General features: G+C 51.5%; 1 protein-coding gene across 4 annotated transcripts in view; it reads right to left on the reverse strand.

Annotated features, from left to right (window-relative positions):
- The window catches only part of stxbp4 (syntaxin binding protein 4), a 346,204-nt gene that overhangs the window by 51,812 nt on the left and 276,597 nt on the right, over positions 1-17,795 (reverse strand). For 3 of the 4 annotated variants that reach the window (XM_072483831.1, XM_072483829.1, XM_072483833.1), the window contains one exon: positions 16,706-16,854. In XM_072483831.1, coding sequence (XP_072339932.1) covers positions 16,706-16,854 — 149 coding nt within the window. The remainder of the gene's footprint in view (positions 1-16,705; positions 16,855-17,795) is intronic. The other variant, XM_072483830.1, reaches the window with a different exon arrangement.

Raw genomic sequence — 17,795 nt, forward strand, 5'->3', positions numbered from 1 at the left:
AGGACCTGGACAGACTAGTTCTCCCGGCAAGGATTGTACTGGGAGTGAGATGCTACTTCACACAGAACTTTGTACACAGTTAAAATAAATGAATGTTCAATTTTCACCTGCTTTGTTAGATGAGGACAGTGTAGAGGGAGCTTTACTCTGTATCTAACCCCGTGTTGTACCTGTCCTGGGAGTGTTTGATGGGGACAGTGTAGAGGGAGCTTTACTCTGTATCTAACCCCGTGCTGTACCTGTCCTGGGAGTGTTTGATGGGGACAGTGTAGAGGGAGCTTTACTCTGTATCTAACCCCATGCTGTACCTGTCCTGGGAGTGTTTGATGGGGACAGTGCAGAGGGAGCTTTACTCTGTATCTAACCCCGTGCTGTACCTCTCCTGGGAGTGTTTGATGGGGACAGTGTAGAGGGAGCTTTACTCTGTATCTAATCCCGTGCTGTGCCTGTCCTGGGAGTGTTTGATGGGGACAGTGAAGAGGGAGCTTTACTCTGTATCTAATCCCGTGCTGCGCCTGTCCTGGGAGTGTTTGATGGGGACAGTGTAGAGGGAGCTTTACTCTGTATCTAATCCCGTGCTGTGCCTGTCCTGGGAGTGTTTGATGGGAAGTGTCAATGGAAGCACAGATGTATCTAACCTGTACTTTATTTAACCATGGAGTGCTTAACAATTACGCAACAGGTACCAAAAGTGAAAAGGTTTCTCAACACACACATCCCATATCTTATCCAATCTCCCAGTGTAACTGATACAGATGACATAGCAGAGACGCGAAGCTGGTCCATTTGCCTGTCCAATGCCATGAGTGATCCTTGTACACCCGGGTTAAGACACTCCCTGAACAGAAGGTGCTGATTAATCTCCTGAGAGAGCTGATAAGACAGATAAAAAACCCTGAGGCCAGTGGAAATCTGATTCCGCAGTGTCCTTTTCCAAATGACAGTCACTGAAAAAGCTTTGAGAGGAAGGACCTAATTCAAGCAGCATAAATCTGCTGTACATTCCAACATAAATCATAGAATTTAGAATCATCGAATTTACAGTGCAGGAGGCCATTCGGCCCATCGAGACTGCACCAGCTCTTGGAAAGAGCACCCTACCCAAGGTCAACACCTCCACCCTATCCCCATAACCTAGTAACCCCACCCAACACTAAGGGCAATTTTGGACACTAAGGGCAATTAATCATGGCCAATCCACCTAACCTGCACATCTTTTGACTGTGGGAGGAAACCGGAGCACCCGGAGGAAACCCACGCACACACGGGGAGGATGTGCAGACTCCGCAGAGACAGTGACCCAAGCCGGAATCGAACCTGGGACCCTGGAGTTGTGAAGCAATTGTGCTAACCACCGTGCTACTGTGCTGCCTGTGTTGTGTCTCTTGTCAGATCACCTTAACCTCACTCAGGGTGAAAGCCAAAAGGTGCTTTTGTTACTCCCAGAGTCATCAAGCTATGATATTTTCTGTGTTATTGGATGAAGGGGATTTGTCAGAGATACCTGTGTGGCAAATAACAGAGTGTCTGAGTTTGCTGGACAGTCTGAGGATACTGTCCGGAGGCTGGTGAGGTGACAGGGCTGGGGGACTGGATCTGTGGCAGGTGGTGATGAAACCAACAAGGGGGGAAAACATACTCTACCTCACCCTCACCAACCTGCCTGCTGCAGATGCTTCTGTCCCTGACAGTATCGGTATGAGTGGCCACTGCACAGTCCTTCACATTGAGGACCCTCCATCGTGTTGTGTGGCACTACCACTGTGCTAAATGGGATAGACTTCAAACAGATCCAGCAACTCCAGACTGGGCAGCCAGGAGGCGCTGTGGGCCATCAGCAGCAGCAGAATTGTATCAACACAATCTGCAACCTCCTGGCCCGGCATTTCCCCCAGTCTACCCTTACCCCCCAGCCCGGGCATCAACCCGGGCTCAGTGAAGACTGCAGGAGAGCGTGGCAGGAGCAACACCAGGCAGACTGAAAAATGAGGCCACAACACAGCAGGAAGTTATTAACAGAGAAAAGTGATTTCATAACCAACAGATTAGATCTAAGCTCTGCAGTCCTGCCACATTCAGCCGTGAATGGTGGGGGACAATTAAACAACTCGCTGGAGGAGGAGGCTCCACAAATATCCCCGTCCTCAATGATGGAGGAGCCCAGCACATCTGTGCAAAAGGCAAGGCTGAAGTGATCGCAATGATCTTCAGCCAGACGTGCCGAGTGGATGATCCATCTCAGTCTCCTCCGGAGGTCCCCAGCATCACAGATATCAGTCTTCACTCAAGAAGCTTCACACCGTCCAGGACAAAGCAGTCTGCTTGTTTGGCACCCCATCCACAAACATTCACTCCCTCCACTGCCGACGCACAGTATCAGCCGTGTGTACCATCTACAAGTTACACTGCAGTAACTCACCAAGGCTCATTAGGCAGCACCTTCCAATCTCACGACCACGACCAACTAGAAGGACAAGGGCAGCAGATACCTGGGAACCCCACCACCTGGAGATTCCCCTCCAACTCACTCACCACCCTGACTTGGAAATATATCGGCCGTTCCTTCACTGTCGCTGGGGCAACATCCTGGAACTCCCTCTCTAACAGCACTGTGGGTGTACCTACACCTCAGGGACTGCAGCGGAGTCAAGAAAGCAGCTCACCACCACCTTCTGAAGGGCAACTAGGGATGGGCAATAAATGCTGGTCTAACCAGCGTCGTCCACGTCCCATAAATGAATTTTTAAAAAACAGGAGAATTTCTTTTACACATGGAGTTAGGATCTGCTCTCTGAAAGGATGGGGGAAGTAAATTTAATAGTAAGACACAAAAGTTAATTGGATAACCACTAGAAGAGGAGGAATTTGCAGGGCTGTGGGGAAAGAGTGTGGGGATGGGGGAGTGGATCTAAGTGAATAACTCTCTCAAAGAGCTGACACAAGAACAATGGAGCAAAATGGTCGTCTCTGTGCTGAGAATTCTATGAAATTCATTCGACATGAGCCTGTGTGGATTTGAGCTCAGATCTGTAGGATGAAAGATCAGAGCTAGCCCACTGCGTCACTGAGGAACAGGCCTTCCTGTAAATCTCTGGTGACCTCTCAGTGGGCGACTCTTTAACGTTGTGAAGTCAGTGTCGACGCCTTTTGTCTTCCCCACTTCTATTCTGCTGAGACCCCGCTGGGTCTGACGTGTGCAGTAAGTAATCGGAGCACCAGTGGATTTAGTGTTCCAGTATGAAAGTTCACATCAGTGGCATTCACACCATGGAGTAATCCACCCAAGGATTATGTGTAGCACAGTAACGTGCTGTAACATTTCCTTAAAAAGCATTATGTAACACACAGAGACCTCTTCTGCAGCACCACTATGTTCAAACATAATTTAATGGCTGTAGCTTTTAAATAGAAAAGAATAATTACATGGATAATACCAGAGAGGCTGGAGCCAAGATAAAAGAGGTTTGCTTTTAATTAAAAACAAGCAGGATCGAACAGAAAGCCATTTTAAAATCTAAAATGTTAGTTTCCCGACGACAATACAGCCCCGACACAGTAAAACTGACCCCACAACAGTGTTGGCCGGCTGGTGTCTGACTGAGTGGCTGGTGGTGCAGTCGTATTTGTTGTGCTACAGTCAAACCCCAATAGGATAGACAATAGGAACCGTTCTGAGATGGAGGGAGAGTACAAAACAGGTCGTGTATCAGGGCACAGGGTTCGACTGGAATGAGTAGAAGGTACAGAGCTCACTAATGCAGATGATGCTCTCCACTGCCAACACTTTACTGCCTAATCCTGGCTCCTACAATTGTTCACTGGATAAACAGTCTGAATCATAGAATCCCTACAGTGCAGAAGGAGGCCATTTGGCCCATCGAGTCTGCATCGACCCTCCGAAACAGCACCTTAGCTAGGCCCAATCCCCGGCCCTATCCCTGTAAACCCTGTAGTCCCACCTAACCTTTGGACACTAAGCGGCAATTTAGCACGGCCAATCCACCTAACCTGCACATCTTTGAACAGTGAGAGGAAACCGGAGCACCCGGAGGAAACCCACGCAGACACGGGGAGAACGTGCAAACACCACACAGTCACCCGAGGCCGGAATTGAACCCGGGTCCCTGGCGCCGTGAGACAGCAGTGCTAACCCTGGTCCCTGGCGCTGTGAGACAGCAGTGCTAACCCGGGTCCCTGGCGCTGTGAGACAGCAGTGTTAACCCGGGTCCCTGGCGCTGTGAGACAGCAGTGCTAACCCGGGTCCCTGGCGCTGTGAGGCAGCCGTGTTAACCCGGGTCCCTGGCACTGTGAGGCAGCAGTGTTAGCCCGGGTCCCTGGCACTGTGAGGCAGCAGTGTTAACCCGGGTCCCTGGCACTGTGAGGCAGCAGTGCTGACCCAGGTCCCTGGCGCTGTGAGGCAGCAGTGTCAACCCGGGTCCCTGGCGCTGTGAGACAGCAGTGTTAACCCGGGTCCCTGGCGCTGTGAGACAGCCGTGTTAACCCGGGTCCCTGGCGCTGTGAGGCAGCAGTGTTAGCCCGGGTCCCTGGTACTGTGAGGCAGCAGTGTTAACCCGGGTCCCTGGCACTGTGAGGCAGCAGTGCTGACCCAGGTCCCTGGCACTGTGAGGCAGCAGTATTAACCCGCGTCCCTGGAGCGGTGAGGCAGCAGTGTTTAACCCGGGACCCTGGCGCTGTGAGACAGCAGTGCTAACCCGGGTCCCTGGCACTGTGAGACAGCAGTGCTAACCAGAGTCCCTGGCGCTGTGAGGCAGCAGTGTTAACCCAGTCCCTGACACTGTGAGACAGCAGTGCTAACCCGGGTCCCTGGCACTGTGAGGCAGCAGTGTTAACCCAGTTCCTGACATTGTGAGACAGCAGTGTGAACCCGGGTCCCTGGCACTGTGAGACAGCAGTGCTAACCCGGGTCCCTGGCACTGTGAGACAGCAGTGCTAACCCGGGTCCCTGGCACTGTGAGACAGCAGTGCTAACCCGGGTCCCTGGCACTGTGAGGCATCAGTGCTAACCCGGGTCCCTGGCGCTGTGAGGCAGCAGTGCTAACCACTGCTGCAAATAACATGTTTGTAGAAGGGAAGTTTGCTGGTTTTGAGAAGTGGTTGGGTAAACCCCAGCTTCCAAGAACTAATCTGTTTCGGTATTATCAGGTATGTAACTTTTTGTGCAAGGAGATTCCTTCCTGCCCCTTGGCGGCCTCGTCCTCATTGGTGGATAGGGTTCTTCAGTGTTTGAGCTGGGGAAGGGATCAGTCGGATATTTACTGTTGGCTTGTGGTGATGTAGCAAGCTCTATTGGGTGAAGGTAAAGGGAAGTGGGAGAGGGAGGTGGGTCAGGGTTTTGAGTGGGGGCGGGGGGGGAGGTGTGGGGTGAGGAGCTGCTCAGGGTGAACTCCACCGCCTCGTGTGCTGGGCTCAGCGTGATTCAGTTCAAGGGGTTGCGTTGGGCACATCTGACCAGGGCACGGATGAGTGGTTATTTTTCTGGAAGTAGAGGATAGGTGCGAGTGGTGTTCACGGGGTCCGGCGAATCGTACGCTTATTCTGGTCTTGTCCTAAACGTGTGAGCTTCTTCAGCACCGTGTCAGGGTTTCTTGGGATTGAATTGGAGCCTTGGCCTTCCTTTGGTGGCTACCTTTGGGGTTTTGGACTCGCCGGAGCTGCAGATGGGGGCAAAGGTGGAGGAATAGCCCGAAGGCGCGTTCTGCCTGAGTGGAGGACTCCGGTTCCGCTCAGTGCTTCGTTGCAGCTGTGACCTTTCGCAATGAGAAAAGGTCAAATCCATCATGAGGGGTGGGGGAGGGGGGTGGGGGGGTCAGCAGAAGGGTTCTACTCGAGATGGCAGCCTTTCAGTTCCAATTTCAGGGTGCTGGTCACCGTCAGATGTTAGGAGGGTTATGAAGAGAGGTTGGATAGGCTTGAGTTGTTTTGGCCGGTGAAGAGGAGATTGAGGGGCAACCTGATCGAGGTGAAGAAGATTCTGAGGGACAGGGTGGAGAGGGAGCAGCTGTTCCCCTGAGTTGTAGGGTCAGTTACGAGGGGGGCACAAGTTCAAGGTGAGGGGCGGGAGGTTTAGGGGGGATTTGAGGAGAAGTGTTTGTACCCAGAGGGTGATGAGGGTCTGGAATGTGCTGCCCAGGAGGGTGGTGAGGGTCTGGAACGCGCTGCCCAGGAGGGTGGTGAGGGTCTGGAATGCGCTGCCTGGGAGGGTGGTGAGAGTCTGGAATGCGCTGCCTGGGAGGGTGGTGAGGGTCTGGAACGCGCTGCCCAGGAGGGTGGTGAGGGTCTGGAACACGCTGCCCAGGAGGGTGGTAGAGGCGGTTGCCTCACATCCTTTAAAAAGTACCTGGATGAGCGCTGGGCACGACATAACATTCAGGGCTATGGGCCCAGTGCGGGCCAATGGGATTAGGTGGGCAGGTCAGGCGTTGTTCATGCGTCAATGCAAACGGGATGGGCCGAAGGGTCTCTTCTACACAGTGTTATTCTGTGATTCAGAGGGGGGAGGGGGGGTCGTGGATTTGTTTTGGGTTTTTCCGGGTGTTTTTCTTCGTGGGTGTGTGTGGGGGGGTGGGGGGTGAAAACATTTTCTTAATAAAAATACTTTTTTTAAAAAATAGAATTACTCTCCTGCACTAATAGCCACAGGCCGACCTCAAGTTCCTGGGTGTTCCGAGCCAAATACGCGGAGAAGGGAAATGGAATCCCATCATTGCTTTTTTCTCAGAAAGGGAGACTGATTTGGATTCATAACACACCATTCATGAACTCAGGGCAAACCCAAGAGATATACAACCAGTGAAATACTTTTGAAATATTGTAATGTGGGGACATGTAGGCAGTTTAGCACACGCTCGACTCTGCCAACTGTTAGAAACTGGACTGATCCCAGAGCACCAGAGATTGACATGTCTCAGGTAGGCCTGGCAGTTAACTGCGCAAGGAACCAGTGTTCCAGAGGACTGTACAGGCTCAGAGAGCATGCTGCACAAGGCTTCACTGACTGTCTCTGGGAGACAGTTCCATGGGTAGCAGCAGAGGTGAAGGGAGTTCCACAGAAACTGGGAGAGTGGGTCGGAGACAGGGGAATGTATGGCTTTTATCCAGTGTGATTGTGGACTGAAATTTGGGATTTATTCAGAAAGTGTGCAGATGCAGCAGTCCCTGTGCCCTCAGCAGCAAACACGGTCTGGCCTAGACGCCAGCAATTCTTGCCCTCAGCAGCAAACACGGTCTGGCCTAGACGCCAGCAATTCTTGTTCTGTTGCTTATTGCCGAGTGGGGGGGGGGGGGGTTAACCCAATCTTACTCTGGTGTCACAGAAGGTGTGCATTTATATGCAAGAAACCAGTTACTTTGCATTTAATCTTCACTCCCTCATTCTAATAACGAACCACGATTGTGATTCTAATGTCCGGGCTGCTTTGAAAGCTCAGTGTACAGTCCTGGTTAAAGAAGGCCAGCGAGAGACCCACAAAACATGAAAGGCGGTGGGATGAAATGGTTGCATCTTTCATGAGCTCAGGACTGCCTTTTAAGAGCCACCTCTGTGTAATGTAGCAAACGGCAGCAGCCAATTAGTGCGCTGCAAGCTCTTGCAAACCGTAATGTGATCATGGACAGACCATCTGTTTTAGGTGCAGGTTGAGGATAGATATTGGCCTCAGGAAACTGAAGAGAATGCCCATGCTCAAGTTGAGATAGGCCATAAACTTCCCTTGACTTGACGGGGCAGAGGACAACTTGGTTTAAAACTGATTTGAAATGGAGCAACTCAAATAATCCAGCACTCCTCCATACTGACCCTCTGACAGTGCAGCACTCCCTCAGTACTGACCCTCTGACAGTGCAGCACTCCCTCAGTACTGACCCTCTGACAGTGCAGCACTCCCTCAGTACTGACCCTCTGACAGTGCGGCACTCCCTCAGTACTGACCCTCTGACAGTGCAGCACTCCCTCAGTACTGACCCTCTGACAGTGCAGCACTCCCTCAGTAATGACCCTCTGACAGTGCGGTGCTCCCTCGGTACTGACCCTCTGACAGTGCAGCACTCCCTCAGTACTGACCCTCTGACAGTGCAGCACTCCCTCAGTACTGACCGTCTGACAGTGCAGCACTCCCTAAGTGCTGACCCTCTGACAGTGCCGCACTCCCTCAATACTGACCCTCTGACAGTGCGGCACTCCCTCAGTACTGACCCTCTGACAGTGCAGCACTCCCTCAGTACTGACCCTCTGACAGTGCAGCACTCCCTCAGTACTGACCCTCTGACAGTGCGGCACTCCCTCAGTACTGACCCTATGACAGTGCGGCACTCCCTCAGTACTGACCCTCTGACAGTGCAGCACTCCCTCAGTACTGACCCTCTGACAGTGCGGCACTCCCTCAGTACTGACCCTCTGACAGTGCGGCACTTCCTCAGTACTGACCCTCTGACAGTGCGGCGCTCCCTCAGTACTGACCCTCTCACAGTGCAGCACTCCCTCAGTACTGACCCTCTGACAGTGCGGCACTCCCTCAGTACTGACCCTCTGACAGTGCAGCACGCCCTCAGTACTGACCCTCTGACAGTGCGGCACTCCCTCAGTACTGACCCTCTGACAGTGCAGCGCTCACTCAGTACTGACCCTCTGACAGTGCGGCGCTCCCTCAGTACTGACCCTCTGACAGTGCAGCACTCCCTCAGTACTGACCCTCTGACAGTGCAGCACTCCCTCAGTACTGACCCTCTGACAGTGCAGCATTCCCTCAGTACTGACCCTCTGACAGTGCAGCGCTCCCTCAGTACTGACCCTCTGACAGTGCAGCGCTCCCTCAGTACTGACCCTCTGACAGTGCAGCACTCCCTCAGTACTGACCCTCTGACAGTGCAGCGCTCCCTCAGTACTGACCCTCTGACAGTGCAGCACTCCCTCAGTACTGACCCTCTGACAGTGCAGCACTCCCTCAGTACTGACCCTCTGACAGTGCAGCACTCCCTCAGTACTGACCCTCTGACAGTGCAGCACTCCCTCAGTACTGATCCTCTGACAGTGCGGCACTCCCTCAGTACTGACCCTCTGACAGTGCAGCACTCCCTCAGTACTGACCCTCTGACAGTGCAGCACTCCCTCAGAACTGACCCTCTGACAGTGCAGCACTCCCTCAGTACTGACCCTCTGACAGTGCCACACTCCAGTCAGCTGGGGGTCTACACAGATGGGTGTAGACTGGCAGAGGAAGGTGGCAACACTCGTCCTGTGCACAAGGTGGTGGCGGGGGTGGCGCAGAAGCCGGTGGAGAATGGGGAATAGGATTCGAACCGCGTGCATCGGTCACGTCCACCTATTGGATCGCTTTGGCACAAAGGAACTGAACTGTCTAATGGGACAGAGAGTGAAAACTGCCGCCTGATAAAAATATCAGATCTGTTTTTAAGTTGCAGTTGGCTCTTCATCCCGATAGTTAAAGCGGATGTTTTTCTGCTTCGCCGGTCAGTGACGTGTGCAGTCTGCGACATGTTTCTCCAGGTGGTTTCCAAGCTGACTTTCCATGGTGTCACCCCAGCCTGTGTGCTCTTCCAGTGGGTGTATCGCTGAGACACAGTGTGCTGTCCCTGTGCATGCCTGGCCTGTCTGCTCATCATTACCTCACTGTCCTTGGCCAGTGCCATGGGTTTTTCTCCAGCACGTGAATATGTCCTGAACATGTTCCAAGACACATACTGCACATTAACCCTTTGCCCAGGAATCAGTTCATTCTGACACCACAAGGGGCAGCGAATCAGTCAGCGACTCAGAACTAACTCAACCCCCATACTGTGGACTACAACAACTTGCATTTATGTAACACCTTTAACATAGCATAATATTCCAATGTTTTACAAATAACATTTTACAAAGGAACAGAGAAGGAGAGTCAGCCTCTTCAACACTGGCTCCTTGCGCAGTTAACTGCCAGGCCTACCTGTGGCAAGTCAATCTGTGGTGCACTGGGATCAGTCCAGTTTCTAACAGTTGGCAGAGTCGAGCTATACTGTGATATCCTGCCGCAAGTGAGAGGGTCATCGCTGAGGGAGTGTTACACTGTCAGAGGGTCAGTACTGAGGGAGTGCTGCACTGTCAGAGGGTCAGTACTGAGGGAGTGCCGCACTGTCAGAGGGTCACTACTGAGGGAGTGCTGCACTGTCAGAGAGTCAGTACTGAGGGAGCGCCGCACTGTCAGAGGGTCAGTACTGAGGGAGTGCCGCACTGTCAGAGGGTCAGTACTGAGGGAGTGCCGCACTGTCAGAGGGTCAGTGGTGAGGGAGTGCTGCACGGTCAGAGGGTCAGTACTGAGGGAGTGCTGCACTGTCAGAGGGTCAGTACTGAGGGAGTGCTGCACTGTCAGAGGGTCAGTACTGAGGGAGTGCTGCACTGTCAGAGGGTCAGTACTGAGGGAGTGCCGCACTGTCAGAGGGTCAGTACTGAGGGAGTGCTGCACTGTCAGAGGGTCAGTACTGAGGGAGTGCTGCAGTCAGAGGGTCAGTACTGAGGGAGTGCTGCACTGTCAGAGGGTCAGTACTGAGGGAGTGCCGCACTGTCAGAGGGTCAGTACTGAGGGAGTGCTGCACTGTCAGAGGGTCAGTACTGAGGGAGTGCTGCACTGTCAGAGGGTCAGTACTGAGGGAGTGCTGCACGGTCAGAGGGTCAGTACTGAGGGAGTGCCGCACTGTCAGAGGGTCGGATTGGAGAGTGGCGAATGTCGTGCCCCTGTTCAAAAACGGGACTAGGGATAACCCTGGGAATTACAGGCCAGTTAGTCTTACTTCGGTGGTAGGCAAAGTAATGGAAAGGGTACTGAAGGATAGGATTTCTGAACATCTGGAAAGATTAGGGATAGTCAGCACGGATTTGTGAGGGGTAGGTCTTGCCTTACAAATCTTATTGAATTCTTTGAGGAGGTGACCAAGCATGTGGATGAAGGTAAAGCAGTGGATGTAGTGTACATGGATTTTAGTAAGGCATTTGATAAGGTTCCCCATGGTAGGCTTCTGCAGAAAGTAAGGAGGCATGGGATAGTGGGAAATTTGGCCAGTTGGATAATGAACTGGCTAACCGATAGAAGTCAGAGAGTCGTGGTGGATGGCAAATATTCAGCCTGGATCCCAGTTACCAGTGGTGTACCGCAGGGATCAGTTCTGGGTCCTCTGCTGTTTGTGATTTTCATTAATGACTTGGATGAGGGAGTTGAAGGGTAGGTCAGTAAATTTGCAGACGATACGAAGATTGGTGGAGTTGTGGATAGTAAGGAGGGCTGTTGTCGGCTGCAAAGAGACATAGATAGGATGCAGAGCTGGGCTGAGAAGTGGCAGATGGAGTCGATGGAGTGTGAGGTTGTCCATTTTGGAAGGACAAATATGAATGCGGAATACAGGGTTAACGGTAGAGTTCTTGGCAATGTGGAGGAGCAGAGAGATCTTGGGGTCTATGTTCATACATCTTTGAAAGTTGCCACTCAAGTGGATAGAGCTGTGAAGAAGGCCTATGGTGTGCTCACGTTCATTAACAGAGGGAAGGGGTGGGAGGGGGGGGGGGGGCGGGGGTGGGGAGGGGTCAGTGGTCGCTTCGGAGGCCTCAAAGCTCAGGCTACCATTTGAACATTGGCGTCCCGATCTCTCGCTACGCTGAGCAGTTCAGGCGAACAGAGCTTCCCAGTGACAGTACTGAGCTATGTCGGCCTTGGCCGCACCATCCTCGCTGAGGCTCATTGTACAACGCGAGCCGTGTTGTGTAGCCATGTGTTTCTCGGTCCTGCGAGGGCTGGGAAACACGTGTCGAAACCCGCTCGCTATTGGACTTTGTTCCTAATTAGTTGAATCAAGGCCAAGATGGTCCTGAGTCCAGCCCAGAAGCCTGAGAAAGGAACTGTAAATACAGCGGGCAGGATTCTCCCGTCCCCTCGCTGCGTGTTTCTCGGCCGTGTGCCGCTCGCTGGCACCAGGATTCTATCTTCCCGCCACTTGTCCATGGAATTTCCCATCGTAACCACCTCATGACGCTGGGAATCCCGCATCCGGCCAATGTGCTGCCGACGGGAAAAGAGATTCCCAATGACTGGAGAATTTCAGCCAATGGCTGCAGCCTTTGCTAACGCAGCCACATTGACTGCACTGCGAAAGGTAATTAATTGTAACATTAATTGCTGATTGCTGTGATTAACACCATAAACATTCAGGTCCTCCTATTCAATCAATATACTATAAAAAATATTGGTCTCTCTGGACTGTGGACCCCAGCAGTGTAGTGTCTCTGTAACAAAGTTGTGAACAGTTTATTCTGTAAGCTGGGTCCCTGTCTCACTGCTGCAGTTTACTTAACACTCCACATGCCATACTGAGCTGACAGGCGTTTTCCCTGGAGGATGGTCTTCTCTGGTAAAAGCTAATTGCTCTATGTTCCAAGTAGAGGGGTCGAGGTATCTGTCTGTGACTATAACTGAGATAACTGTCAGAGGAGCAAACAATTCTGCTCTAATTAAATTTTCTCCTTCCACCTCTCCCCAGTCACGTTTCTGAGCTGCATTTATCACATGTGGCTGGCTGTGTGTTTCTGTCCAGCTCACAATCAGGATCCATCTGAAAGGAGAAGGATGGAACAGACGTGTTCTCTGTGGACACAAAAACCTTACAGGCGGAATTCTCCTGCTGTTGGCATTCTCTGTTCCCGTTGCCGGCAAACGTGGACCACTGAGAAACATGCGGCTGGGGACCGGGGGAATCTCGCCCTCTGTATTTCTGCCTGCGTCTTTGGTCAACTAACCTAAATCCTGTTAGTCTCTCAAAAACCGTGTAGCCCTCAGTCCCCCCTCTCTCTCTCTCTCCCTGCTAAATTAATTGCCACTTGCTCTCAAATATCCCCTCCTGCCTGGCCTGGAATTTGTGTGTGTTTTAAATCCCCTCTCTCCAGTCCCTCCCTCCCCCGAAGGCTGCTCTTTCAGAGGGTCAGTGCAAACTCGATGGGGCGAATGGCCTCTTTGCGCTCTGTCGGAATTCTATGGTTTTATGGTTCTTTGCTCCTTTGCTTTCTGTCACACCCTCCTTGTCCGGACTTTGCTAATCATGGTTTTTGGAATACTTCCGGGAGTCGGGGAGTGAAAGGCCAAACTGGTTCATTTTAAACTGCAAAATGAAGCTGCTATTGCGGCAAACAAGTCGAGCTTCCCAGCCCAGGAATACCGGGAACTCCCGGTCCGGGAGCTACATCGGGGCGGCACGCTGGCACAGAGGTTAGCACTCCTGCCTCACAGCGCCAGGCTCCCGGGTTTATATCCGGCCTCGGGTGACGGTCTGTGTGGAGTTTGCCCGTTCTCCCCGTGTGTGCGTGGGTTTCCTCCGGGTGCTCCGGTTTCCTCCCGCAGTCCAAAGATGTGCAGGTTAGGTGGAGTGGTCATGAGCAATTGCCCCTTAGTGTCCAAAAGGTAGGTGGGGTTACTGGGTTATGGGGATAGGGTGGCAGCATGGGGCTTAAGTAGGGTGCTCTTTCCAAGGGCCAGTGCAGACTCGATGGGCCGAATGGCCTACTTCTGCACTGTAAATTCCATGCAAAGGTCCCACTAATGAGCCCCAGCTGGTCGTGCCTCACCCGCTCACCACGGGAACTCGTGCTCTACAAAGCCCACGGGGAGAGTCCTCGTGAGGATTATCACGGTTCTCCACAAATTTCTACCACAAGATATGACAATGGGGCAAGTGCAGAGGCAGACTGCAAGAACTATCTCAGCAGGCCTGGGGACTGAATAACGTCAGCATTATTGAGCGTCATGCTCTTAGCCATCTGAGCTAATCTTCCCCCGCCCCGGCCATGCAGAGCTGAGTTAGTTTGAAGGTAGACTCAGCACTGTGTTTAATAGGGCAGCACAGTGACGCAGTGGTTAGCACTGCTGCCTCACGGCACCGAGGTTCCAGGTTCGATCCCGGCCCTGGGTGACTGTCCGTGTGGAGTTTGCACATTCTCCCCGTGTCTGCGTGGGTTTCGCCCCCAAAACCCAAAGATGTGCAGGGTGGGTGGATTGGCCACGCTAAATTGCCCCTTAATTGGGAAAATTTAATTGGGTACTCTAAATTTAGAGAAAAAAAAACAGCTCTGTGTTTAATGGAGGACATTTACCAGATTCCAAATCGATTCTATCAGAACAGACTAGCAGCGAAAGTAGGAAAGGGCCCAAGAAAATAAACATTTGACTTTTTTTTAAGTGACCTGACAGTGCCCATGTCAGCTGTAGTGCCACGTGGACCGCTAGGCTGGCACCCAGATGGCACTGCCAGGGTGCCCAGGTGGCAACAGCAGTACCTGGACATCACCGGGCCCAAAGGGCATGCAGCTGGGGGCCTCCCATCTCCTGGGGGACCCTCCGTTTGCGGGGACCAGTGCTGAACGGCACACACCCGAGGTCTCTGAGACAAAGGGGATGAATCCCCAAGCCTCAGGTACCCCGGAAATCTGCACATTACCGTGGGACTAGCTGTCTCGCTCTAATATGCAGATTTGACAAAAAGTGATCCTGCCCGGGGTCTCCCGGCTTTTACCGGCCACCCTGCGCCGCGGCGAGCTGCTTTTCTGGTACAGCGTTCTCGTTGGATCACGCTCGGCGTCAGGGTTAGATGATAGAAATGGGGTGGGAGGATACTCATGTGGATCCAAATGATCTGATTTTGTGTCGTACATTTCATGTGAAAAAGAAAAGCTCATTTCTAATTCTTGTGGTTCAGTATATTTCCCAAAGGCAGCACTAGTAAATTATGATATGGTTCACAATCTTAATCCAGTAGCCACATCAAAGTGGACTGCATGGCCCACCAGTGACAGTGTGTGGAGGGTACGTGCACCGCAGTGTTGTGAACAAGCCCCTTCCCCATTGCAGTCCGGCGATACCCTGGCTCCCAGGCCTTTGACGCCCCCGTTTATTTATAAACCCACACTCCAAAGCTTGACAGAGCTTCATTAAAAAAACACGATTAGAACAAATATTGTACAAAGTATCGCAGAGTTCCAGACAGTGTGCTGAATGCTCAGAGTGAATGTGGTGGCAGTTTGCGGAGACCTGCACACTGCCCTCCGGCATTATTAGAAAATGTTCTGCCTGAGCTGGCACAGGCACTGTATATTAGTGCCTGGTGTACGTAACCTTGACAGAGAGGAAAAGTGACACGTGTCTAAAGTTAACTGTTCACTCTCAGCAGAGACATCTTTAACCCATAAGAACAGAATCCTGAACAGGAATTTTACTGTACCACGAAACAGATCACACTTAAACCAAAACTCATCAGACTTCAAGGAATCTGGAAGCAATAATACTGCGAAAATCTGAAATTAAAACTCGAACTGCCGGAAAAACTCAGCAGGTCTGGCAGCGTCTGCAGAGTGAGGAACAGAGTTAACGGTTCGAGTCCGTGTGCCGACTCAATGATCCATTTTGGGGATCAGAGGGAAATCTGCGTTAGCAGAGTGGGGACAGAGGATGAGATGATGGGAGAGTTGAACTGCACTGAAGGAATAAAGCTGAGAAGGTTAAGCTGTGGAATCAGAGGGTGCAAATCAACGGGCGCCAGCTGGGAGAAATCTCCCACTTAGAACAAAGTCATCAAATGTCTCCGTGCGCTGCCTAAGGGGCTGCGAGTGCACGGACAACCCAACTCTGAGGTCCACATCGTTAACGCTGTAATCTCCGAGGTCACCACAGCATCTCTTTGGACATGGACGGTGTGCAAAATACAGGTTATTTTAGTTCTTCAAGGGGCACCTGAGCACCAATCTCTTTTACTTATCCTCCATGCTCATCCCGGCCCCGGGTCACTGTCCGTGGAGTTTGCACATTCTCCCCGTGTCTGCGTGGGTCTCACTCCCACAACCCAAAGGTGTGCAGGGTAGGTGCATTGGCCATGCTAAATTGCCCCTTCATTGGAAAGAAAATGAATTGGGTACTCTAAGTTAAAAAAAAATGATCCTCCATGCTGAATCGGATACCAAAAAACCCCGCCAATTAGTGAAATTTGTAGTAGTGCCTACAAAAAGGAGTCTCCATTGGCACCGGTACCAGTGCGTGGCCAACGGCAGAGGGATAGAGACAATGGCTGCTCTTTCTTACATTGAATGTTACAGCAGATACAGGCCATTCGGCCCAGCTGCTCCATGCGGGTGTTCATGAGCCTCATCCCATCCCTCCTCTTCTAAATCCATCGGCATACTCCTCTCTCCCCGTCTCCCTCAGCGGCGTATCCAGCTTCCTCGTAAATGCCCGTACTGCTCTCCTTGCCCACTCCCTGTGGGAGCGAGTTCCACATTCCCACCACGCTGGGTCAAGGAGCTTCTTCTGAATTCCCCACTGGATTTCTTGCTGGCTATTTTATCTGAATGCCTCTCGTTCTGCTTTTCACCAAAAAACGGAAACACTCTCACTCTATCAAAACCTTTCATCATTTTAAAACGCATAGTATGCCGATCCTCAGCCTGCTGTTTTTTTAGAAAAAATACAGCCTGCTGTTCACCTTCATAGGGATAATTATGTGTATATATATATATTGGAAATAGAAATAAAATATTAGTGACTATTTTACATTTATAACCCTGAGTTTTATCCTCCTGCATTTAATCCTAATTGAATCTTGCACCTACAATGTAGAGGTGCGAGGGATGGAGCAGGACTTAACTGGCTTCTCCCTCTGATTTACTTACAGTCAGCTTCAATGATGGCACGAACGGATTTGGCCAGCTCACGGGCATCAGTGGAAAGTGCGGTCGGAGTTCTGGGTCCGTTGCGGCCAAGTCGGTCGAGGAGGTTCTGAGACGAAGGCGGTCCCGAAAATCTTCTGACTCCCAGCCTGCTGAAGGTGAAGAGGAAAAGGAAAGAGAGCCAGTGTTGATCTCTGTGTTGCAATTCGCCGCTCGCAACCTCCCCTCACCCCGCAACAAAATAAACCAGTCGGGGTTTTATGGGTTTGAGAAAAGGAAATGCGGCTGTGACCAAGACGGACTTTGAGACACAATCAAAAGCAGGATACTGTGCGGGGACTGGAAATCGGAAATGAAACTCGGAGATGCTGGAAATACTCAGCAGGTCAGGCGGAGTATGTGGAGGTGAATACAATGAACATTTCAAGTCAACGACCTTTCTCCAGCACTGGACGGTGTTAGTTACTGAACAGTTTTAAGCAAGTACAGAGGCAGCGGGAGTGGGCCAAGGAAAGGGTGACCATGCGGGTTTGCGACATACTGAAGGGCAGCGGTGATTAAACGATAAAAGAGACGATCGTACATCGGAACAAACGGTGATTCTGATAAACTATCGTCAAGCTGAAAACTTCAGAACTCAGAACTATATTGCTGAGATTAACAGTGAATATAGAAAGGAGAACGACATAAAACAAATATAGATCAGGTAGTTTTATTTTATGTGGATTCCTGTCATGTTCTGTGTCTTTCCCCCCATTATCTTGGAATAAGTGAGAACTCCAGGAAGTAGAGCGCGTGTCCCCTATAATCTGGAGTCCACATTTTCCCACCCATTTGCATTTATATAGCACCTTCATTGTAGTAAAATGCCCCAAGGTGCTTCACATGAATGTAATCGAGTTAAACTTGATGCTGAGCCATGTGAGGAGATATTAGGACAGGTGACTTAAACACGTGATTAAAAGAAGTATGTTTAAATGTACATCTTCGAGGAGGAGAGATGGAGAGGCAGAGAGTTTCAGGAAGGAATGCCAGTCATTTGGTCCCAGGCAGCTTAAGACACGGCCATCAATGCTGGAGATGTGCCAGGAGC

This window comes from Scyliorhinus torazame, chromosome 18 (genome assembly GCF_047496885.1).
Source record: "Scyliorhinus torazame isolate Kashiwa2021f chromosome 18, sScyTor2.1, whole genome shotgun sequence".
Taxonomy (NCBI): domain Eukaryota; kingdom Metazoa; phylum Chordata; class Chondrichthyes; order Carcharhiniformes; family Scyliorhinidae; genus Scyliorhinus; species Scyliorhinus torazame.